This window comes from Staurois parvus, unplaced genomic scaffold (assembly GCF_062004578.1).
Source record: "Staurois parvus isolate SC_StPar_1 unplaced genomic scaffold, SC_StPar_1.0 ptg001349l, whole genome shotgun sequence".
Classification (NCBI taxonomy): Eukaryota; Metazoa; Chordata; class Amphibia; order Anura; family Ranidae; genus Staurois; species Staurois parvus.
Window position 1 is genome coordinate 3,078,333 of NW_028319145.1, and position 25,004 is coordinate 3,103,336.

General features: G+C 45.0%; 1 protein-coding gene across 1 annotated transcript in view; it reads right to left on the minus strand.

Annotated features, from left to right (window-relative positions):
* GATA5 (GATA binding protein 5) overlaps nucleotides 1–25,004 on the minus strand; it is a 55,854-nt gene that overhangs the window by 21,472 nt on the left and 9,378 nt on the right. Inside the window, exon 2 of the mRNA XM_089661559.1 lies at nucleotides 2,407–2,576. Within this exon, the coding sequence (XP_089517685.1) occupies nucleotides 2,407–2,576 (170 nt within the window). The remainder of the gene's footprint in view (nucleotides 1–2,406; nucleotides 2,577–25,004) is intronic.

Below are 25,004 nucleotides of genomic sequence, written 5' to 3' on the forward strand. Positions count from 1 at the left end.
AAAATAAGTTGCATTGTTTCCAAAAATTAAGCTTTGTATGGCCAACCCATATATTTATGGTGACTGACTAAAGTCATTGAATCAGGCTATACAAGCCGTGCAGAATAGTCAAGCTGGACATAGATGGGTAATTTATTTATTTCAGGTACTTATATAGTGCTGTCAATTTATGCAGTGCTTTACACATATATATTGAACATTCACATCAGTCCCTAACCCTCAAGGGGCGTACAATCTAAGGTCCCTAACCCTCAAGGGGTGTACAATCTAAGGTCCCTAACCCTCAAGGGGCGTACAATCTAAGGTCCCTAACCCTCAAGGGGCGGACAATCTAAGGTCCCTAACCCTCAAGGGGTGGACAATCTAAGGTCCCTAACCCTCAAGGGGTGTACAATCTAAGGTCCCTAACCCTCAAGGGGTGTACAATCTAAGGTCCCTAACCCTCAGGGGGTGTACAATCTAAGGTCCCTAACCCTCAAGGGGCGTACAATCTAAGATCCCTAACCCTCAAGGGGCGTACAATCTAAGGTCCCTAACCCTCAAGGGGCGGACAATCTAAGGTCCCTAACCCTCAAGGGGTGGACAATCTAAGGTCCCTAACCCTCAAGGGGCGTACAATCTAAGGTCCCTAACTCACATTCATACATACACATACTAGGGACAATTTAGACAGGATCCAATTATCCTACCAGCATGTCTTTGGAGTGTGGCAGGAAACTGGAGCACCTGGAAGAAACCCACGCAAGCACAGGGAGAACATGCAAACTCCATGCAGGAGGAACCCATGACCCATTTACTGCTAGGCAGACATGCTAACCACTAAGCCACTTTGCCGCCCAGTAGAGTGGGTAGAGTTTCAAATCAAAAGAATGTTCTGAGAAAGTCTGTTAATTTTTCTAACCATTGATGGGTCAAATTGTTTTCGACCTCAGTGATGAGGAAGCTCAAAAAGGAGCAGGATGGAAAATTTTTCTAAAAAGAAAGAATTTCTAACAGTGTATGTGGTTTTCATTTGGTAAAGTCCATTTATTCCTAAATCAAATGTTAAAAGCAAACAAAAATTTTCAAAAGACATTCCAATGTTTTGAGAGTTCTCGTACAAATTTAGCTAAGATTTTCCTAAAAATGTTCGTTCAAAATTCTATCCATTTATGGCCAGGTTTAGAGAAAAAAATCAACTGAATGAGCTGGATTTCCAAATTTTATCCATCTATGGCCAGCTTTAGAGGAAGAACCAACTGAATGAGCTGAATTTCCAAATTTTTATCCATTTATGGTCAGCTTTAGAGGAAGAACCAACTGAATGAGCTGGATTTCAAAATCCTATCCATCTATGGCCAGCTTTAGAAGAAGAACCAACTGAATGAGCTGGATTTCAAAATGATATCCATATATGGCCAGCTTTAGAAGAAGAACCAACTGAATGAGCTGGATTTCTAAATTCTATTTATCTATGGTCAGCTTTAGAGACAGAGCCAACTGAATGAGCTGGATTTCAAAATTCTGTACATCTATTGCCAGCTTTAGAGGAAGAACCAACTGAATGAGCTGGATTTCAAAATGATATCCATATATGGCCAGCTATAGAGAAAGAACCAACTGAGTGAGTTGGATTTCACAATTCTATCCATCTATGGCCATCTTTAGAGGAAGAACCAACTGAATGAGCTAGATTTCCAAATTCTATCCATCTATGGCCATCTTTAGAGGAAGAATCAACTGAATGAGCTGGATTTCCAAATTCTATCCATCTATGGTCAGCTTTAGAGACAGAGCCAACTGAATGAGCTGGATTTCAAAATTCTATACATCTATGGCCAGCTTTAGAGGAAGAACCAACTGAATGAGCTGGATTTCAAAATGATATCCATATATGGCCAGCTATAGAGAAAGAACCAACTGAATGAGTTGGATTTCACAATTCTATCCATCCATGGCCAGCTTTAGAGGAAGAGCCAACTGAATGAGCTGGATTTAAAAATTCTATCCATCTATGGCCAGCTTTAGAGGAAGAACCAACGGAATGAGCTGGATTTCCAAATTCTATCCATCTATGGCCAGCTTTAGAGAAAGAACCAACTGAATGAAACTAAAATTCTACTACTTATTGCTACCATTCCCTAAGAAAGGCTGACACCTTGGTGTCTGTGAAGACAGCAGTTTACTGCAGTGTCTACAATCATCCACCCTCAGGAACTGTGACCCTTAATTAGAAGCAAAGGTCAGGGTGACAACCACAGAGATTATGCCTTCAAAACAAATCATGGAAGCCCCCATGTTTATCTTCTCACAGGCTTTCTTTATGATATCTAAGCACTAAACTAAAATCTGTGTGACATATCACTAACATTGAATTTCATTTAATTCTATCTACACATTTTCTTGCAATTTAAGGGGTTCTCTTACCAGCCTTTTCTGAGGCTTCACAAGTGGCCTGTTGATTCCATTCATTTTGTGGTACAGTCCGCAAGCATTACACAGGTAGTGTCCAGTGCCATCTCGTCTCCACAGAGGTGTAGACATTGCCCCACAGTTGACGCATTCCCTGCCCTCAGCATGGAAATCTTCGAGGAATTCTGTGGAGAATTACAGTGATTAGATGTTACAGGACAAGTCACAGCATTTCCAGCAGATTGCACTTTTAAGTGAAACACTATCTGTATCTAAAATATCATTTGTTCTTTTACTGATCACCTCACTTCCATGGTGTCCCTATATGTAATCTAGAAGGATTTGAACTTCTGTTGCTGCTCAAAAAATGTGCAGGTCTGAGGCAAGAATATAGAATTCAGCTCCACTAATGAAAGATGATCTTCACTACACTGCTGTATGTCATCTCTGGAGGAAGACCGGGCACAGTAAATTGTATGTACAGTAGGTATGGCAACACTGACCACAAACTCAGCTCCTCACTGGTGAGACAACAAGAAGCAAACTGCTCACTGGATTGTAATTACAATAGCTTTCTACCAATGTATGCTTGTATCATGATGTTCTTTAGTATGGCAACAGCAAGCCTTGGTTTGTCCCTTGCAGATAAACGGTCACTTGCAAAAACTGATCATTTCCTATGGAAGTTCCTTCAAACTTGTGTTATCATCAGCGTTGTTTTTTTTTTTTTATTCTGATACCAAACACTTTAGTTGCTTCTACCAAAATATCTGGGTCATCTGCCGAATCCCATGCTTAAAGTGGTTGTAAACCTCAGACATGAAATATGAATGAAGCATATCTCTCTATAGTGCGTACTTGTCTCAATCCAGAGCACTGTCATTTCTGTCTGCCGCCCCTTTCCTTTGCTTTCAGCATGAATCACTTCTGACAAGTTTTCCTGACACCAAGACAAAAATGGCGACAGGGGAGAGACCACCAGCAGATTGACAGGCTTCAGCTCTGTTCCTGTGAGCTGTGTGGAGGGGTGTGCGTCTTTCCGCCAATCAGCTCTCAGGTTTCTCCTCACTGAGCTCTGCAGAGTGTAATTTTAACTCTCCACCTCCTTTTTTCTGAACTCTCAGACAAGCTTTAAAAATTCAGCACTTTGAGTTGCTGTAGAGAAGAGAAGACTGCAGATAAACAGGTACAACTTACGTAGGTGGATTTGTTTCACTTGTGTGTATCATCTGAGGATAGTCCCTTCACTGGGTATATGGAAGGGTTTACAACCACTTTAACAAAAATGAACTTGTCTGACTGATGATACAAATACATTTCTGAAAGAAACAAATTGACCATAGAAAGATACAAACATGCAGGAGGTAAAGGCTACAAGAAAGCATATGAAAGCTGAATGAAACATTCCTTGTTGTGTGAAGTAAAACAGAAGCAAACACAAACGACAAATTCACACTATTGTGCTGCGTTATGCCACATGTTAACATGCATTGCATTATGGCAGCCCTATCATTTGAGTGGGGGTCCAAACCCAACAAAAAGGTGCATATAGCATTTGTGGTATTGGACCAGAAGGTGTGTCAGTCCACTGGCAAGGTGCTTGGGATGCCGTTCAGAATGAATGGCATCATGTGGCAACAAGGCATGTAACACAATACAGGCGTATCTCGGTTTAAGAATTTAATACGTTCTGCAGGACTTTTCGTATTGCGAAAAATTCATAAACTGAAATGTGGTTTCCCATAGGAATGCATTGAAAACCAGTTAATCAGAAAAAAGTTAAAAAAAAAAGTCTTTTATCTGTTCAAAACTCTTTATAAAGTGCACTTTAAAGGCATAAATACTGTGCAGGGACATGATTAAAAATTAATTCGTAAATGCGTTGAAAACCAATTAATCCGTTCGTATTGCAAAAAAATTCGTAAATGCATTGAAAACCAATCAATCCGTTCCGGAGGTCAGAAAAAAAATCAAACAAAGTTTTATCTGTTCAAAACTCTTTATAAAGTGCACTTTAAAGGAATAAATACTATACAGGGACATGATTAAAATGAATTCATAAATGCATTGAAAAGCAAATAATCCGTTCCGGAGGTCAGAAAAAAGTAAAAAAAATTTTTATCTGCTCAAAACTCTTTATAAATTGTACTTTAAAGGAATAAATACTATACAGGGACATGATTAAAATGAATTCATAAATGCATTGAAAAGAAAATAATCCGTTCCAGAGGTCAGAAAAAAGTCAAAAAAAGTTTTATCTGTTCAAAAATCTTTATAAAGTGAACTTTAAAGGCATAAAGGGACATGATCAAAAAAAAAATTAATAAATGCATTGAAAACTAATTAATCCGTTCCGGAGGTCAGAAAAAAGTAAAAAAAGTCTTATCTGTTCAAAACTCTTTTTAAAGTGCACTTTAAAGGCATAGTACTATACAGGGACATGATTGAAAAAAAATCGTAAATGCATTGAAAACCAATAAATCCTTTCGTATTGCACCAAAAATTCATAAACCGAGGCATTATTTTCAATGGATTTTCATTCGTAAACCAAAAATTACGTAAACCGAGGTCCGCCTGTAGTGAGAATGGTCCCTAGGTGCAAAGTACAGTAGCACATAGAGACCAGATAAATGAATTTGACTGAAGTCACATCAGTGCAAGATATACCCTGATTAGCTGTTATGGGTGATACACACAAGACTTTGATCCTTGCAGTATTTTACAAGCCCAGGAGTTGTTGAAACCAGGACAAAGAGGACCTGACATTCAAATTCAGACTAAACCTGAATGAACAAAGCACGTAATACCACAATACTAATCTACTAATAGGAAAAAATACAATTTGCTTGCCATGGGTAGAACAAAAAAAAACACTTTCAAGCTCTCCGTAACAAGACCTAATTCTGAAGCAGCCTTGATCACGTGGCTACCAGGTATTTCTGATTGGAGAACACAGATTGCTGGGTACACTTGCAGTGAGATAAGTCAATCACTAAGGTATGGCCATTGTACAGCAAAGCTAAGCAAGCAAACAGCACAGTATGTAAGTAGTACACACTTCTCCTGGCTGCCTATACTTTTACAAACAAACATTTTGAATTCATTAACACATTGATAAGTTTATTTACAATATGCTGATCGCTTTCACATGTGCATTCCAAAATCTGACTGCAGCCTCCCCTTTTTCCTTTCAAGAAATGAAAAATGGCAAATATATTTATGAAAGCTGTAATTTGGAATGCTATAAAGTTTTCTTTCAGGCAGACAGAACTGCTCCTCGGCCGTAAGTCCTGGGCTGCATTTTGGCGGCGGTTTTACCAGCCATAAATAACATTTCTGCGTCTGCTAGACTGAGGTGTACACGGCAAACAAATGCCATTCTGAAGTTTGTCTCAACATTTGGAGGGGGACAGAATATACTCAGACACCAAGGTGATGTGCCGTCCCCCCGATCACTTCCTGGGAAAATCGATGTTTTGTTATGAAAGTTTCACCAGTTGTATGAAGATGAATCGTTCATGAAGTATGAAACATTGACACACTGATACAATAACATCCAGATATTAACGTCAACAGAAAAAAAGTGAAACAACCTACAGCCAACAAAAGCCATTTGTTCTCAGACAGCTTTTCTCACACTGATCAAATGTGCCCCAACTGGCCCAATTCTGTCTAGGACTGCCTCTTCCTGACTCACGGTGGTCACCGGTTTTGTGTACATTATTGCTTTCCCAAAACACATCCTACGTATGACAATCCTGGGGGGTACTTTACCATCATCTGCACAGACATTTTGACGCTAATGTTATACGGACTCAGGAGAATCTTTTACCTTCTTTCACATATTAAAAGTAGATCTAATGCCTATGCTCTTGTGACACCTCAACATTTTGGATTTTCCACCCTTTCAGTCCCTGTCACTGGGACCCTGACAGGAGTTCTTACCACTCCTAATTCTATCTAAAGCTAAAACAAAGCTTCATTTTAAGGCTCTGTTTCACTCAGGGGCGGACTGACCATTCAAGCACAAGGGCCCGGGGTCAGTAGGGGGCCCCATGAGATGCCCCTGATACCTTTTTTTATAGGTTTTTTTGAGTGTGGGCAAGGACACAGCAGTCCCATGATCCCCTATTGCCCAGGGGCCCCATGAGTTGTCCGTCCGCCCCTGATTCCACTAGTGCAACTTGTCATGTGACTTTGGAATAAAAGTCACATGACAAGTCGCAGCCCAGTGATTTAAATGGCACACGTTCCAACCTATGCTACTTAAAGTCACAATGACTTTGAAAAGGTTCCTGCACTACTTTGATGCAACTTTCTTGTGACTTGAGTGCCAGAGAGTGTAAAGTTGCATGAAATGCACATGAAAGTTGCACTCACAGTCGTGCAAGTGTGAATGAAGTCCTAGGCTCCTAATTTAGAATGCTGACGCGTTTCGTGGTAAAACTGCTTCCTCAGGGCCTTGGATCTTGTTATACACAAACTGGGATAAAATATATGTAGTTAATAACAAATATGTATATATGTATTACTTTGTGTGCACATATGCGATAATGTATATGTCTGACCAAGAGCGGACTGACCATTTGGAAACTCGGGCACTGTCCGAGGGCCAGGGATCAGTAGGGGGCCCCATGAGATGCACCTGGTACCTTTTTCATAGGCTTTTTCGAGTTTGAGCGAGGACACAGGGGCCCCATGATCCCCTATTGCCTGGGGGCCCCATGAGTTGTCAGTCCGCCCCTGTGTCTGACGAGTGCCTGTCGGGTCCGTAGGGAGGGACTACAACGTACGAGTCCCAAATCCTAAACAATGTATCTATCGTCCTTATTAAGTATCTCTCAGACAGGTTTCCCTATACTTTCTTTGCCTTAGAAACCCAGGTATTCACTGCTGTTCACCCAAAGCACAACCACTGTGCAGGACTGCAAAGCAGGAAGCAGAGCCTGCATATGTAATAAACATGTATAGCTACCTCCACGTACACGCGATCATTATACACAGAAACAATGTTTTGAAAAAATAAACACACCTTAAGACTGTACTCCTTACCACACTGAAAAGATATAAAGCGAGGATAGCATAACCTAACAAACAGAAACGGAAGGACTTTGCTATGCAACTGGTACATTTAAAAAAGATATTAATAGGTACAAAAACTCTCCAGGAGTCATTTTAAAAGCCTGAGGCGGCTTGTGGAAGTTAGAGGTAGATGTGGCAACTGTCAGATTATCCAGAAGTGTGTTTCTAGGTACGGCTTTAATAACCGTAATACTCCAACCTCTCCCTGAACACATTGTGCATTCACATCTTGTCACATGTCAGCTGCACTCGACTTAATGCTGAATGTTGTAATCACTATTTGGGTGAAGGGGCTGACCTGACTCTAATGTACAGAAGGACAATATTTTCTGTGTGCTACATGAAGAATGTACTTTGTGGCCAAGTGCTCCTTCATTAACATGTATTCCTCTGTGTGAGTGATACACCACTAGCCCCCCCTGCACAATGGCACTCTGATACATTTGGAAGGGGGGGGGGGGGGGGTTGAAGAATGAAGAAATGCATCAATGTAAAAGGTCAGGTAAACAAACTACAATATGCCTTTAAAAACCTACAAATAAGCTGGGGAGATTCGAAGAGCTTGTCAGGTTCTGATTCTCAGGCCGGGTTCACACTTCTGTGGTGCGGTACATCACACTTCTGTGGTGCGGTACATCACACTTCTGTGGTGCGGTACATCACACTTCTGTGGTGTGGTGAATCACAGGAACCGCTCCGCAATCCTCTGCAAATCACATGCGATTTGTGTGCGGTGCAATTGGAGACAAATACGCACCAAAAACATGCAGGACCCTTTTTTGGATCCGCTCTAGAATGGGACCGCATGGGTGTGAACCGATTCTGCACATCACACCATGTTTTGTGGACCAATTTCGGGGGGGTTGTTGACTTGACATACACACCCGCAGCGGTTCGCATGAACGGGGTGCGATTGTGAAGCGGTGTGGAAATTTGCACAGAAAACGCTGCAAATTCCGCACCGCATCAGTGTGAACCCGGGCTAAGGCTGCTTTCACACTGCAGAGATTTTCAAGTGTTTTTGTGTTAAAAAAAAGCGCCTGAAAGGCTCATGAAAAATGCTTCCCTGTGTATGTGAATTTATATCTATGTATGTGTTCACACTGAGGCGTTGCGCTTGCGGTGTAAAAACTCCTGCTTGAAGCATCTTTGGGGCATGTTTGGGGAGTTGAAAAAATTGCCCCAAAAACACGCCTCTTCCCATTGAAATCAATGGAAAACGCCTGAAAAACGACTGAAAAGCTCCTCAAAAACGCCTCTGAGAAGTATTTTTGGTACAGTTTTTAAGTTACGTGTCCCTTAAAAACACTCAGGAAATGCATCAAAAGCGTGGTAAAAACGCCTATGCACTTTTTCTGTGTTTCTGCGGCTGATCAGTGACTCACACACAGGTTGGCAAACAACCGATACGTTTCTTGAAGTGAGAGAAGTCTGCTATGTCAATCAAACAATTGTCAATGCTGAAATGTATTAGGAATTAAAAATAATCTGCATGTGGATTAAATTTCTTCTTGAATGGTATATTTTCTGTCATCTACAGTTAGGGTTGCCACTTCATCCCTTTAAAAGCGAACACATATTAATGACACGGGTTCTGAGGCAGATTTAATGCAGATAAGGCACTGAGTGAGTTTAATTACCACCTTAAATCAGCCCCAGAACCCGTGTCATTAATATGTGTTTGCTTTTAAAGGGATGAGGTGGCAACCCTATCTACAGTTCCCATATTGGTCTATCTATGCCTTGCATATGTTGACATTGCCATGGATTTCCAGTGTTGATCCTGTTGGGATTGTCATACATGGCATGGGGAAGATCGATGCCTGATACAACCAGAGGTGTCCCTAGGGTTGGTGTCACCCGGTGCGGTAACATGTGGTGTCACCCCTCCAGAGAGGAAGGAGCAGTGCCAGTGTAGCAGTAAAATGAGTATCCCGACCCACGAAGATATGTATCCCCTGAAGGAACTGCGCATGTGCTGGTTTCAGGCCGAAGAAGCCGATCTCCGACTTTAGTACAGAGCTGCCACAGTTAATCCCTTACAGGCTGCAAACCGCTGAAGCTGATCCTGCAGATCACTACGGGGTTAACAGATCTTGCAACCCATTGGTTGGATCAGAAGTCATAACAGTGAAGGCTGGTGAGATATGCAGGCATGCTCTTACCTGAATGAGAATTCACACCTCGGGTTTACTCAGGTTTAACCTACTCAACAGATCATTTTCCCCGGACGCAAACAGAGTCAAACGCTCTGCAATAGATGCAAGCTTGCTGCTTGATCCTGCCAAATCAAGATGTTGACATGTCATGTCTAGGGAAAATGTCATGTGAAGGAAAGACAGACAAATGTGTCAAAACTTCTAACCAAACTTCACCCCCGGTTCACGTCTATGTGGCCGTGTGGGCTGCGTTTTGCACGGGCACGAGAGCCCATTCATTTGAATGGACTCCCGTGCCCATGACACGCAGGGAAGACGTCCCTGCACTACTTTGGAAAACGCAGCCCGCACGGGAACCTCGGTTCCCAGTACGGTTGTGTTTTCCAGTGCTGGCAGCGTGCCATTAGAATTAATGGTACCCGCCCGCGGATCCGCAATTGTCTGTGTGGGTGGTGTGGCTGCACGCATTTTCACGCGGATCCGCAGCGGCACCACCCGCACAGATGTGAACCTAGGGTCAATGCATCTTTTTTTTTATCTTTCAGCCATTTCGGGGCTGCAAGAAGCTACTTGAGACTGCCTGTAGTGTCTCCTATGGAATTACTCAGAGAAGGCCACCTGTGATGGGACAACATATCTCCCATGTCTCGGAGTTTCATTGCAATTACTCTCAGTTCTGCTGTGTTTTACTATATTATTAAACAACCAGTTTGGGAACTTACAAATTTAAAGTATTCTTATCTTTTAATAAGTACAAAGAGTGTACTATGTTCCTAGAGGGTGAGCAGATAATGTTTCCTATAACAAACGCCAGTAGTTTGAGTACTGTATTGGGCCCATGAAAGTCTTAATTGGCTACCACTGCTCTAGCACAAAGGTGGTCCCAGACAGGAGATGACAGTCATCACACTTTGGCTAAGCATTTAGGTTTATGGTGTCAATGCCAGTTTGCGGCCAGGTCACATGCCTCCAAACAGTTGCATCCCTAGGGTTGGTGTCGCCTGGTGTGGTAACACTTGGTGTCACCCCTCCCGACGATCCCCGCAGGATGGATCGGATCTGCAGATTGAGCATAATGGATCAGAGTCCGATCCATTATGCTCCCCAATCCACAGGTCCGATCCATCTTGTGGGGATCGTCGGCATGCAACCTATACGGGGTTAACTGATCACCGGTCCGGTCTGCACATGCTCGAGAAGTGATGTCAGATGGAGGAGGTTCCTGCTATGGCCGTATTCCCTGGTTACAGACAAGTCCCGAATCTTGCACAGCCTTACCTAGTTCAGTTAATCCCGTATAGGTTGCAAGCCGACAATCCCCGCAAGATGGATCGGATCTGCGGATTGAGCATAATGGATCGGAGTCCGATCCTTTATGCTCCCCAATTCACAGATCCAATCCATCTTGCGGGGATTGTCGGCTTGCAACCTATACGGGATTAACTGAACTAGGTAAGGCTGTGCAAGATTCGGGACTTGTCTGTAACCAGGAAATGCGGCCGCGATAGCAGGAACCTCCTCCATCTGACATCACTTCTCGAGCATGGGCATACCGGACCCGTGATCAGTTAACCCCGTATAGGTTGCAAGCCAACAAACCCCGCAAGATGGATCGGATCTGTGAATTGGGGAGCATAATGGATCGGACTCCGATCCACTATTGTCAATCCGCAGATCCGATCCATCTTGTGGGGATCGTCGGCATGCAACCTATACGGGGTTAACTGATCACGGGTCCGGTCTGCACATGCTCGAGAAGTGATGTCAGATGGAGGAGGTTCCTGCTATCGCGGCCGCATTTCCTGGTTACAGACAAGTCCCGAATCTTGCACAGCCTTACCTAGTTCAGTTAATCCCGTATAGGTTGCAAGCCAACAATCCCCGCAAGACGGATGGGATCTGCGGATTGGGGAAAATAAAGGATCGGACTCCGATCCATTATGCTCAATCCGCAGATCCGATCCGTCTTGCGGGGATCGTTGGCTTGCTTTAAAACTTTCCTTTTCATGGAGCTCATGGAGAGGGTCCGGTGTCACCTGGTGCGGCGCACACCCCCCGCACCTGCCTAGGGACGCCACTGCCTCCAGAACCCCATAAACAAAACCATGAGCACTCTAGGTTTGTGACTGTAAGTCATTGGCGAACTTAGGATCTCCGCACTGTTAGCAGATTTCTTCATCTAAGCCAACATGGGTGATTCTGGTTGATTCTCTATCTCGTCCGATTCCATTACGTCTAAGAACCGCATGGCTTGTGTTTTTTCGGCATCCCCCCCCCAGAGCTGGACAATAAAAGATTATTCCAATGTTATTGTAAGATGATAAAAGGAGGAGGGGGCTTGGAAATTTTCCTGAACTCCATCACATAGTTTCTCGGCGCTGACTGCTGGCGACAGGCAGGCTGGAGCTGATGGAATGCTCATGGCTCGCAGCTCAGGGTTCGGACACAGTTTTCGGTGAGCTCCTACAATACAAATCTATCATCCCAGCCTCAGCGGCTGACATATGACAGACCATGGGAGTGGGAGGAGGGGGCAGATTCCCCAGTCAATGTGAAACAATCTCTGAGCATCCTCCAGTCTGAGGACGACCCTGACACTGAGATGAATGAGAAGAGGCCTGGACAGTGTGTTCTGCGCACACAAAATTTGATTAATCAGTGACATAGCACCAACATATTCCGCAGCTCTGTACACATAACACCAAAACAATCTTTGCCTAGTAGATTTTTTTTTTCATTACAGTCCATCAGGGGAGGACTGACAACTCATGGGGCCCCCGGGCAATAGGGGATCATGGGGCCCCTGTGTCCTTGCCCAAACTCAAAAAAGCCTATGAAAAAGGTACCAGGGGCCTCTCATGGGACCCCCTACTGACCCCGGGCCCTCGGGCAGTGCCCGAGTTTCCAAATGGTCAGTCCGCCCCTGCAGTCCATTATAACAAATATGCAATTCTGAAATTACCCGCAGATGTCAGATTATTGCTGCCCAGTCCTGACATTTTCAGCGCAAGGCCTCTAGGTCATTTCACCCCTTAGAAGTCATCCTCATGCTTTCTAATTGTGAGGATAGAAATACTGGAAGATGCAAGCTACATGGTTGTCATGATCCTCTTTTGGCTTCAATACCTTTTGGGGTTGATTTGTTAAAAGCGTAAACTGTACGTTGATAATTTAGCAAAGCAAATGTTCATTTTGTAAAGTGTATGTGCGGCTTGCAAAACGAATGTCATAAACTGAAGCCATCTTCACTTCAAATACCCAGTCATGTGCTACAAAAATCTTGTTTTAGAAAAAAAAAAAATCCCTCATTGGACATTCAAAGTGATCAAAGGTTCACATTAATTAACAATTTTTACTTTGTAAAGTAAAAATACACTTTGTGCAGAGAACATTTACTTTGTTCAGTGAACAGCCTTTACTTTTTTACTAGATTATTATTATTATATAGGATTTGTATAGCGCCAACAGTTTTCTCAGCGCTGTACATTATAATGGGAGAATACATGAGACAGTACAGTAACAATACAATACACGAGGGGTTCTAGGGCCCTGCTCCTTGGAGCTTACAATCTAGGAGGGAGGGGAGAGTGGTACAGGAGGAAATAGCTGTGGGGGATGGAGTGGTAGGAAGAGTGGAGGAGTTCAGTAATTAGCTGAGGGCGGGGTAGGCTTCCCTGAAGAGATGGGTTTTCAGGGTGCGCCTAAAGGTGGGCAGAGTAGGTGATAGTCTGATGGATTGGGGTAGGGAGTTCCAGAGGATGGGGGAAGCCCTGGAGAAGTCCTGGAGATGAGCATGGGAGGAGGAGACCAAGGAGCTAGAGAGTAGAAGGTCTTGTGAGGAGCGGAGAGTGTGTTTTGGGTGGTATTTGGATACCAGATCGGTGATGTAGTTTGGGGCAGTGTTATGAACAGCTTTATACGTCAGTGTTAGGATTTTGAATTTTATCCGTTGGGCAATCGGAAGCCAGTGGAGGGATTGGCAGAGAGGGGTGGCGGATACGGAGCGGTTAGAAAGGTGGATGAGTCTGGCCGCAGAATTCAAGATAGACTGAAGCGGGGATAGCCTGCGGTGAGGAAAGCCGATGAGGGAGTTACAGTAGTCAAATCATGATATAATAAGGGAGTGAATGAGTTGCTTAGTGATTTCCGGTCAACCCCAATTAGTCACCACAGGTTAGAACTTCTGGTGACGTGCTTATTCCAGGTAAGTACTAAAGCCATAGGATAAACATATCAACCTCCTACCAAATTCAGCAGGATAAATCTACAGGGGCAACAATACCACCAATGAGGGCTGGCTGAACATAACCCCCCCCCCCCCCCCCCTCACTATAGCCAGCACAGTGGCAAAATGGTTAGCACTTCCGCCTGGCAGTACTAGGGTTGTTGGTTCAAATCCCAACCACAGCACTGCCTGCCTGGAGTTTGCATGTTCTCCCTGTGCCTGCGTGGGTTTCCTCTGGATACTCCGGTTTCCTCCCACACTCCAAAGACATGCTGGTAGGTTAATTGGCTCCTGTCTACATTGGCCCTAGTATGCGTATGTATGAATGTGAGTTAGGGACCTCAGATTGTACGCCCCTTGAGGGTTAGGGACTGATGTGAATGTACAATATATATGTAAAGCGCTGTGTAAATTGACAGTGCTATATATAAGTACCTGAAATAAATAATTCTACAACACATTCCATTTAAAAGAAATCATTTTGTTCATTTAGACCAGTGGTTCTCAACCTTTCTAACGCCGCGACCCCTTAATACAGTTCCTCATGTTGTGGTGACCCCCAACCATAAAATTATTTTCGTTGCTACTTCAGAACTGTAATTTTGCAGTGGGAGGACTAGCGCCCCATCATTGGTATCAGTGGGAGGACTAGCGCCCCATCATTGGTATCAGTGGGAGGAATAATGTCCCATCATTGGTGTCAGTGGGAGGAATAGTGCCCCATCACTGATGTCAGTGGGAGGAATAGTGTCCCATCGTTGGTATCAGTGGGAGGAATAGTGTCCCGCCATTGGTGTCAGTGGGAGGAATAGTGCCCCATCATTGGTATCAGTGGGAGGAATAGTGCCCCATCATTGGTGTCAGTGGGAGGAATAGTGCCCCATCATTGGTGTCAGTGGGGGGAATAGTGCTCCATCATTGGTGTCAGTGGGAGGAATAGTGTCCCATCATTGGTGTCAGTGGGAGGAATAGTGCCCCATCATTGGTATCAGTGGGAGGAATAGTGTCCCATCATTGGTGTCAGTGGGAGGAATAGTGCCCCATCATTGGTGTCAGTGGGAGGAATAGTGCCCCATCATTGGTGTCAGTGGGAGGAATAGTGCCCCATCATTGGTGTCAGTGGGAGGAATAGTGCCCCATCATTGGTATCAGTGGGAGGAATAGTGCCCCATCATTGGTGTCAGTGGGAGGAATAGTGCCTATCATTGGTGTCAGTGTGGGGAGGAATAGTGCCCCATCGTTGGTGTCAGTGGGGGGAGGAATAGTGCCTATCATTGGTGTCAGTGGGGGGAGGAATAGTGCCCCATCGTTGGTGTCAGTGGGGGGAGGAATAGTGCCCCATCGTTGGTGTCAGTGGGGGGAGGAATAGTGCCCCATCGTTGGTGTCAGTGGGGGGAGGAATAGTGCCCCATCGTTGGTGTCAGTGGGGGGAGGAATAGTGCCCCATCGTTGGTGTCAGTGGGGGGAGGAATAGTGCCCCATCGTTGGTGTCAGTGGGAGGAATAGTGCCCCATCATTGGTGTCAGTGGGGGGAATAGTGCTCCATCATTGGTGTCAGTGGGAGGAATAGTGTCCCATCATTGGTGTCAGTGGGAGGAATAGTGCCCCATCATTGGTATCAGTGGGAGGAATAGTGTCCCATCATTGGTGTCAGTGGGAGGAATAGTGCCCCATCATTGGTGTCAGTGGGAGGAATAGTGCCCCATCATTGGTGTCAGTGGGAGGAATAGTGCCCCATCATTGGTGTCAGTGGGAGGAATAGTGCCCCATCATTGGTATCAGTGGGAGGAATAGTGCCCCATCATTGGTGTCAGTGGGAGGAATAGTGCCTATCATTGGTGTCAGTGTGGGGAGGAATAGTGCCCCATCGTTGGTGTCAGTGGGGGGAGGAATAGTGCCTATCATTGGTGTCAGTGGGGGGAGGAATAGTGCCCCATCGTTGGTGTCAGTGGGGGGAGGAATAGTGCCCCATCGTTGGTGTCAGTGGGGGGAGGAATAGTGCCTATCATTGGTGTCAGTGGGGGGAGGAATAGTGCCTATCATTGGTGCTAGTGGGAGGAATAGTGCCCCATCGTTGGTGTCAGTGGGAGGAATAGTGCCGCATCGTTGGTGTCAGTGGGGGGAGGAATAGTGCCTATCATTGGTGTCAGTGGGGGGAGGAATAGTGCCCCATCGTTGGTGTCAGTGGGGGGAGGAATAGTGCCCCATCGTTGGTGTCAGTGGGGGGAGGAATAGTGCCCCATCGTTGGTGTCAGTGGGGGGAGGAATAGTGCCCCATCGTTGGTGTCAGTGGGGGGAGGAATAGTGCCCCATCGTTGGTGTCAGTGGGGGGAGGAATAGTGCCCCATCGTTGGTGTCAGTGGGGGGAGGAATAGTGCCCCATCGTTGGTGTCAGTGGGGGGAGGAATAGTGCCCCATCGTTGGTGTCAGTGGGAGGAATAGTGCCCCATCGTTGGTGTCAGTGGGAGGAATAGTGCCCCATCGTTGGTGTCAGTGGGAGGAATAGTGCCCCATCGTTGGTGTCAGTGGGGGGAGGAATAGTGCCTATCATTGGTGTCAGTGGGGGGAGGAATAGTGCCCCATCGTTGGTGTCAGTGGGGGGAGGAATAGTGCCCCATCGTTGGTATTAGTGACACAAATGATGGGGCACTATTCCTCCCACTGACACCAATGATACTTACCTTGCTGACCCCTGCTCCAGCCTGGGCTCGCTCTCTCCCTCTCCCATCTACAGCCTGCAGAAGCAAAATTTGCACTTACCTGTCAGCTGTCTTCCTTCTCTGGCCTCTCTCCTCTTCACTCGGTCCTGCAGCTCCCTCGATCTTCTTCGATCTGCGCGCTCTCCCGCTCGGCTCCTCCTCTCCAAGCTCCACCTCCTCGCCAGTGATTGGCCGCCTGTGTGCCTCTCCTGAGCTACAGTTCCGGTGGCCAATCAGCGGCGAGGAGGCGGAGCTGTTGAGTGATCCCGGAGGTGTGGCCAGGTTACAGGGGCAGCATATCATCCCGCCCACAGATCGCGAGACAGAGCAGCGGTGTCTCGGTTCCTAAGACCATCGGAAATATGTGTTTTCCGATGGTCTTAGGCGACCCCTGGGAAATGGTCGTTCGACCCCCAAAGGGGTCGCGACCCCCAGGTTGAGAACCGCTGATTTAGACTATAGTAGCTTTTGTATATTTGTGTGTGTTTACAGTATTGCATCTTTCCAACTTTTGACTGATACGGTTGAAAGTAAACATTTTTTAGATAGCTCAGCTAAAAATGATATAAGAGTTGTTTCGATAAATGATCAGATTGCGGCCTTGTTCAGTTTACACGCTAATAATGTACAGGAGGAATACGAAGGAAAACCATCCACATAAAAGACCTCACAGGACGAGCTTAACAGCCAAGAATCTAACAATTTCTTACAAAAAAAAAAAAGAAGCAGTGATGGCGGTATATTGTCTTATGACGGGTTTCCTCTTACATTTTTGTTTTTTACAAATGAAATTGTTGTTCCAATGGGACAGATATGAAGGATTATCTTAACAAAACCTACAGGAGCTTCTGAGATGACCTTTAAACCTCTCCTTTCCCTCAAATTCAAATTCAGTAATCCCATGAAGAGAACATTTAGATTTATAGCTGCTCAATGTCACAGTTCAGAATAAAGACACAACATAAACCTAAATTCAGTCTACACACCTCCATGTTGAATACCTCCAGCATTTAATATTCCAGGCTGTCTACAACATATAGGAGAGATTTGAACTGACAGGTGACAGCATGAATTTTCCACAGTGTATTACTTAGCAGTGGTATCGTAATTTTAAAATAATAAAAAAAAAGTTGAAATTGTTGTACAACAGTACACTGTAGCGTCATTTGTTAAAAAAAATATTCCAAAGAGAAAGAAAAACTGAGGGCTAGAGTGATTGGGAAGGAAAGAGGAAAAAAAAAGAGGAAGAATGAGAGAGAAAAAAAAGGAGGATAGCTTGAAGGGGGGGGGGGGGGAAGGGAAAGGGACAGGGAAAAGGGAAAAGGGAAAAGAAAAAGTGAAAGGGAAAGAGGAGGGGAAAGGGGGAAAAGAAGGGGAAGAGAAAGGGAAAGGGGAAGGGAAAAGGGGAAGGGAAAAGGGAAAGGGAAAGGGAAAAGAGAAGGGGAAGGGAAAGTGGAAGGGAAAAGGGAAAGGGAAAAGGGAAAAGGGAAGGGAAAGGGGAAGGGAAAAGGGAAGGGAAAGGGGGAAGGGAAGGGAAAGGGGGAAGGGAAGGGAAAGGGGGAAGGGAAAGGAAAAAGGTAAGGGAAAGAAAAAGAGGAAAACTGATAGAAATGAGATAGAAAGGGAGTATAAAGGACAAAGAATAATAGAATTGAAAAAGAAAGAGAAAAAGAAGGAATGAAAGAAGGGAGGGAAGGAAAAGATAGGAAAGAGAAAAAAAGAGAAGTGAGGGAGACAAAATAACTTAGAAGTAAGGGCTCGTTCACACCTGACTGTTTTACAAACTCTTGCCAAACGCCCCTATAGTGTTTGGCAAGCGTTGGTCCGGCGTTTGCGGAGTGTTTTTAACGCTCGGCAAACGCTCCACAAACGCTCTGCAAACGCGGCATGCGCAGCTCAGTCCAAGCGTTAAAAACGCCCCACAAACGCCTATAATGAAGTTTGGATGGTGTTACTGCTTCGCAAACGCCCCGCAACTGCGTCGCAACCGCACCGCAAACGCCGGCCGGGCGTTTGCAGAGCGGCACCATAGACTAGAATAGGAGGCTTCAACGGCTCCTGACTCGACCAGAGGCGTCCGTTTTGCCACACCGCGACGCGCCATGACTCTACCGCTCCCGTTAGAACAGCACCATGTGCTGCAATGGGCTGAATTGTCCGAGGCGTTTGGGAAGCGGTAAAAACGCTTCCCAAACACCTTTCTGCCGCTTGAAAACAAGGCTAGTGTGAACGTAGCCTAAGAAAGGAAAAACAAATGGTGAGTCTTCTATAATGCCGAGTACACAGGATGAGAAAATCAGGAGGAAAAAAAAGGCCTTTTTCGGTTTGACGGTCTGATAATCTAATCGTTGGTACACAGCTTTTGAGAGCTGATCAGGACAGTTCATGAGAAATTATCCGAAGGGACAAGCACAAAACATTTTCTTGTAAGATAACAGAAGAAACTATTTTCTTTTAATCAGTACAGTATTCGTCCAAAAAAAATCGAGCAACCAAGACTACACATGCTCGGAAACTAAAGAATACATTACATCATCGCGGGAAGTTGTATTCTGCCTAATGAGAATTTTTGTAGCTTTAGCAATCTCTTCATTTTTGATATGAGACTAGCATGCAAAAAAAGATGGATGATCATTCCTCCGATAGTCTCATCATGTGTACTAGGCAGACGACAATACTCGGTTTCTGTGGTAAAGCGCAGTATAATAGCAAAGAATAAAAAGCACAGCCTATGACTACTGCCTGTATTGGCCCTGCACCCAGCACCCCTGCTCCCTGACAGGGATTGATCACACAACTCCCAGGTGATTCCAGGGAAAAATAGGGTGCAATTAGCAAACAGTGAGCTGAAGAAGGGCCTGACTATATAAATCCTGATGAGGGAATCACAGCTGTCCGCTGCCTTGTGTAACCTCACTCTGCACACTGATCACTTTGACATGGCTAATATCTCGGGTCAATTACTCCCCTGCAGTGATCATTCTCTGATAACCAAACCTGTAGCTGTTCACTTATCTCCACCTGTCAAAGCCAGCAAAGTTTCCAGCTCAGCAATGAGAGCCAGGCAGCCAAATGACTTGTGTACACACTGCGGACTATGGAAAGGTCCTTAGGGGACAATTTTTCTAAGTGAAGCAACAGAACAAAAAGGCAGTCAGCCATGATTATCAAAGACAGATTGGTCTGACCGTGTATGGCCAATGTACCTCCTCATTATCCCAAAGTCATATGTATATACTGGACAACACGCAGTTCTGGATCAGGAAAAAGGGTGACGGTCAGAGGAAAAAGATCACTGCAGCTGGTGACTAACATTGGCATGTCATTAGCACTAAGCAGAGAGACATTTCCAGTTAGCCTGTCACTGTCCAAACTGAGACTACACTGTCCACACCGAGACTACACTGTCCAAACTGAGACTACACTGTCCACACTGAGACTACACTGTCCACACTGAGACTACACTGTCCACACTGAGACTACACTGTCCAAACTGAGACTACACTGTCCACACTGAGACTACACTGTCCAAACTGAGACTACACTGTCCAAACTGAGACTACACTGTCCACACTGAGACTACACTGTCCAAACTGAGACTACACTGTCCACACTGAGACTACACTGTCCAAACTGAGACTACACTGTCCACACTGAGACTACACTGTCCATACTGAGAGTACACTGTCCAAACTGAGACTACACTGTCCACACTGAGACTACACTGTCCAAACTGAGAGTACACTGTCCACACTGAGACTACACTGTCCAAACTGAGACTACACTGTCCACACTGAGACTACACTGTCCACACTGAGACTACACTGTCCAAACTGAGACTACACTGTCCACACTGAGACTACACTGTCCATACTGAGAGTACACTGTCCACACTGAGACTACACTGTCCACACTGAGACTACACTGTCCACACTGAGACTACACTGTCCATACTGAGACTACACTGTCCACACTGAGACTACACTGTCCACACTGAGACTACACTGTCCACACTGAGACTACACTGTCCACACTGAGAGTACACTGTCCACACTGAGACTACACTGTCCACACTGAGACTACACTGTCCACACTGAGACTACACTGTCCATACTGAGACTACACTGTCCACACTGAGACTACACTGTCCACACTGAGACTACACTGTCCACACTGAGACTACACTGTCCACACTGAGACTACACTGTCCATACTGAGACTACACTGTCCACACTGAGACTACACTGTCCACACTGAGACTACACTGTCCACACTGAGAGTACACTGTCCATACTGAGACTACACTGTCCACACTGAGACTACACTGTCCACACTGAGACTACACTGTCCACACTGAGACTACACTGTCCATACTGAGACTACACTGTCACAGAGGACATTTTGAATACTTGCTCAGAATTCTAAAGCTCTTTCTGCTATATAGCTCAGGGGCCTGCAAACATTCTAAACAAAGGGACAGTTTACTACCCTTCAGATTTTAGGGGGGTCGGACTGTGGCCAGCAAGAGTAAGAAATGCCGGGTGTTGGTGGGAGTAACAAAATTACAAAGCACCTGTGGTCAGTAGGAGGAGGTATAGTGCCTCATCATTGGTGTCAGTGGGAGGAATAGTGCTTCATGGTTGGTGTCAGTTGGAGGAATAGTGCCCCATCATTGGTATCAGTGGAAGGAATAGAACACCATCGTTGGTGTCAGTGGAAGGAATAGTGCCCCATCATTGGTGTCAGTTGCAGGAATAGTGCCCCATCATTGGTGTCAGTGGAAGGAATAGAATGCCATTGTTGGTGTCAGTGTGAGAAATAGTGTCCCATCGTTGGTGTCAGTAGAAAGAATAGTGCCCTGTCATTGGTGTCAGTGGGAGGAATAGTGCCCTATCGTTGGTGTCAGTGGAAGTAATAGTGCCCCATCATTGGTGCCAGTAGAAGGAATAGTGCCCCGTCATTGGTGTCATTGGGAGGAATAGTGCCCCGTTGTTGCTGTCAGTAGAAGGAATAGTGCCCCAATTGTTGGTGTCACTGTAAGGAATAGTGCCCCATATTTGGTGTCAGTGGAGGAATAGTGCCCCATCGTTGGTGTCAGTGGGAGAAATAGTGCCCCATATTTGGTGTCAGTAGAAGGAATAGTGCCCCGTCATTGGTGTCAGTTGAAGGAATAGTGCCCAATCGGTGGTGTCAGTAGAAGGAATAGTGCCCCATATTTGGTGTCAGTGGGAGGAATAGTGCCCCATCATTGGTGTCAGTGGAGGAATAGTACCCCATCATTGGTGTCAGTGGAGGAATAGTGCCCCATCATTGGTGTCAGTGGAGGAATAGTGCCATATCATTGGTGTTAGTGGAAAGAATAGAACACCATCGTTGGTGTCAGCAGTGGCAGCCTCCATATTTCTCAGTTCTCTGATCTCAGTAGATTTTTCACTCATCACTCGGTAAAAGAAGCACAAATGTAAAAAGCAAAAACAAATTCCAGATCATTACCATTTACCCTACAATACGGTGTTCTTGCTTTGTGTGTAACAGATTAATTAACCATTGAATAACAAAGGAAATGAGGCCATCTATGCAGATACAGACATATGCCATTTAGAGTTACAGGAGGCTGTTACAGTTAATGACAACCGTCTTTCTGGCACTATTACCGTGAGGCTGCGTTTCACATGGACAAGGACAGATTTTTCACCATGATGCATAATTTATTTATTTGTTTGTTCTTCCTCCAGATACTCCAGCCCAGAGCTTGAGAATTGAAAGAACTGCAAACGAAGCAGCGATAATTTACCTCAGTTTAGTACAGGGGCAGACTGACAACTCATGGGGCCCCCGGGCAATAGGGGATCATGGGGCTCCTGTGTCCTTGCCCAAACTCAAAAGCCTATGAAAAGGGTACCAGGGGCATCTCATGGGGCTCCCTACTGACCCCGGGCCCTCGGGCAGTGCCCGAGTTTCCAAATGGTCAGTCAGCCCCTGGTTTAGTACACTGTGTTTGACTGATCGCTTACTGTAATCTCACAAGATTACAGTAACAGCAGTCGTTTTATAGCATTCAAAGCATTTGTAGATCGCTTCTCTCTTCATTCGGAGAAGTGATCTACACCGCTTCATAAAAAGGCATTCAGAGGAGAACTGATCCTCTGAAAATGGCAGAGAACTGAGCAGTGGTCATTTACCGCTGCATGATAAAAAGACACCTTTATTCTATAAATCCTGTACTAAGGTGTCCGTTTATGAAACTGATTTCAGTACATTAGTTTTTTATGAAACAGAGAAGATTAGCAGAGAACATGTTCTCTGCTGATCTTCTCCGCACACAGAGAATCTACAGACACAGAAACAGCCAATGCATGAAGGAGCGATGTCCACCCTTCACTGGCGATCGGTGTGAAAATTCTCCCTTCAGATTCTCCAGTTCAGAAGTGGAGAATCGGGAAGAGAAGGGAGAATCGCTGGAGATCTGAGGAAGGTGGAAGTTTTTGGACTTTATTCTTCTTCCTTCAGAGCCTCCAAGACAATGGGAAAGCCCCTCTGGCCTTCACAACACCCCCAAAACCCTAAAGTTTATAAATATATATATATGTGTGTGTGTGTATATATTGTGGGAACTCGCTTCAGAATGGTAGTGCGTTTCTTGTTAAAGCACACAGCAACTCGCTTCTTTCAGGGCCTTGTTGCCCAATTTTATTTAAAAGAAAAAGTTCCAGAAACACAAATGCTTCCCACACAGGGGTATCCAACATCAAACCAATTCAGACCTCTGGCTCTTTCAGCTATACCGCTTTATATATGTCTCCTACAGACTCCTTCCACAAGGTTGTTTTCGCACACAGCTAGTCTGGCTTCCACCTCTCCTTGGTGAAGCCCACCTGACTCCAAGACAGAGACCTCCCGTGTGCCGGGGTGGAGCCCTCCTGACTCCTATCTGCCGGGGTGGAGCCCTCCTGACTCCTATCTGCCGGGGTGGAGCCCAGAATCATGGCCTGGCCTCCACAAAAAGGCCTGCACACACCTGTGCAATCAGCGCGCTGGCTGCTCTCAAAATATGGGCCCAGGATTGAAGATTTCATCCCTCCCAAATCTCTTAGAAATCTCTAGGCTACAGGTCCCAAACAGGCTTTACAAACCAAAGAGGAAACTGATAAGCCAGTTTCCTCTGTATTATGAGAACTGCCTGGAGCCTCTCAACCTGTATGGTTGACAATCCTGGGTCTCCATCGTGATTTCCACCATGGCAGGATACCGCACTGCCACTATATATATACACAAACCATATTTTTATATATGTGTGTGTGATTTGTGTGCGTATGTATATATATGTATATACTGTATACACATGATTTTTTTTCATTGTGTTCTTGTGTACTGAGGAGAGCCGTCACCTCAGCAGAGGTACTTTACCACTACTTAATAAACTGACAGCTGTGTGTTTTACTGATCTCTTGTTACTGTAATCTCGCTAGATCTCAGGAGATTACAGCAACAACAGCTGTTTTCCAGAGTTCAAAGCGTTTGTAGATCACTTCTTTCCTCATCAGGAGAGGTGATCTACACCGCTTCATAAACAGGCACTCAGAGAAGAGCTGTCTCCTCTGAGAATGCCAGAGAACATAGCAGCTGTGATTTACTGCTGCTTGATAAACGTACACCTAAGTAGAGGCTGTTCACATTGTAAAGTAGAAGTGTATTCAGTTTTCCAAGTGATTCTTAGTAAATAAGGCTAATCTGTGTTCACTTTAAATATGCAATCATGTGCCTTTTTTTCCATTTCACATACGTGCTCACGATTGAGTATTCAACAAGTGTTCATCTCATTTAGCAACACTCACTGCTGTGTGAACAGTCTCTGCTCCTTTACTAAATCAATCCTGTTGCATCCAAAATGGAGGAGGGAAGTGCTTTAATTCAGATTCAGAATACTCTATGACACCACACTCACGTGATGCTACAATAGCCTTAGGAAGATAAAATTCCTAAAACATCTTTACTTGAGGTGAATGTAGCCGTATTAGTGCACTTGCGACAAAAACAACTGAGTGCTGTCCGTGATACTTTTTTTATTTGCACTAACATACAATTTTATAATAATAATATTACTGCTCGGACCTTGAAGAAGGGGACATACCCCGAAAGCTTGTCCTCAAAATTGTATGTTAGTCTGAGTACTGCCTGGACCTTGAAGAAGGGGACATACCCCGAAAGCTTGTCCTCAAAACTGTATGTTAGTCTGAGTACTGCCTGGACCTTGAAGAAGGGGACATACCCCGAAAGCTTGTCCTCAAAATTGTATGTTAGTCTGAGTACTGCCTGGACCTTGAAGAAGGGGACATACCCCGGAAGCTTGTCCTCAAAATTGTATGTTATTGCAAAAAAAAAAAGTATCACGGACAGTACTCAATTGTTTCTAAAACATCTTTACATATTTCCTAGGAGATCCCACAA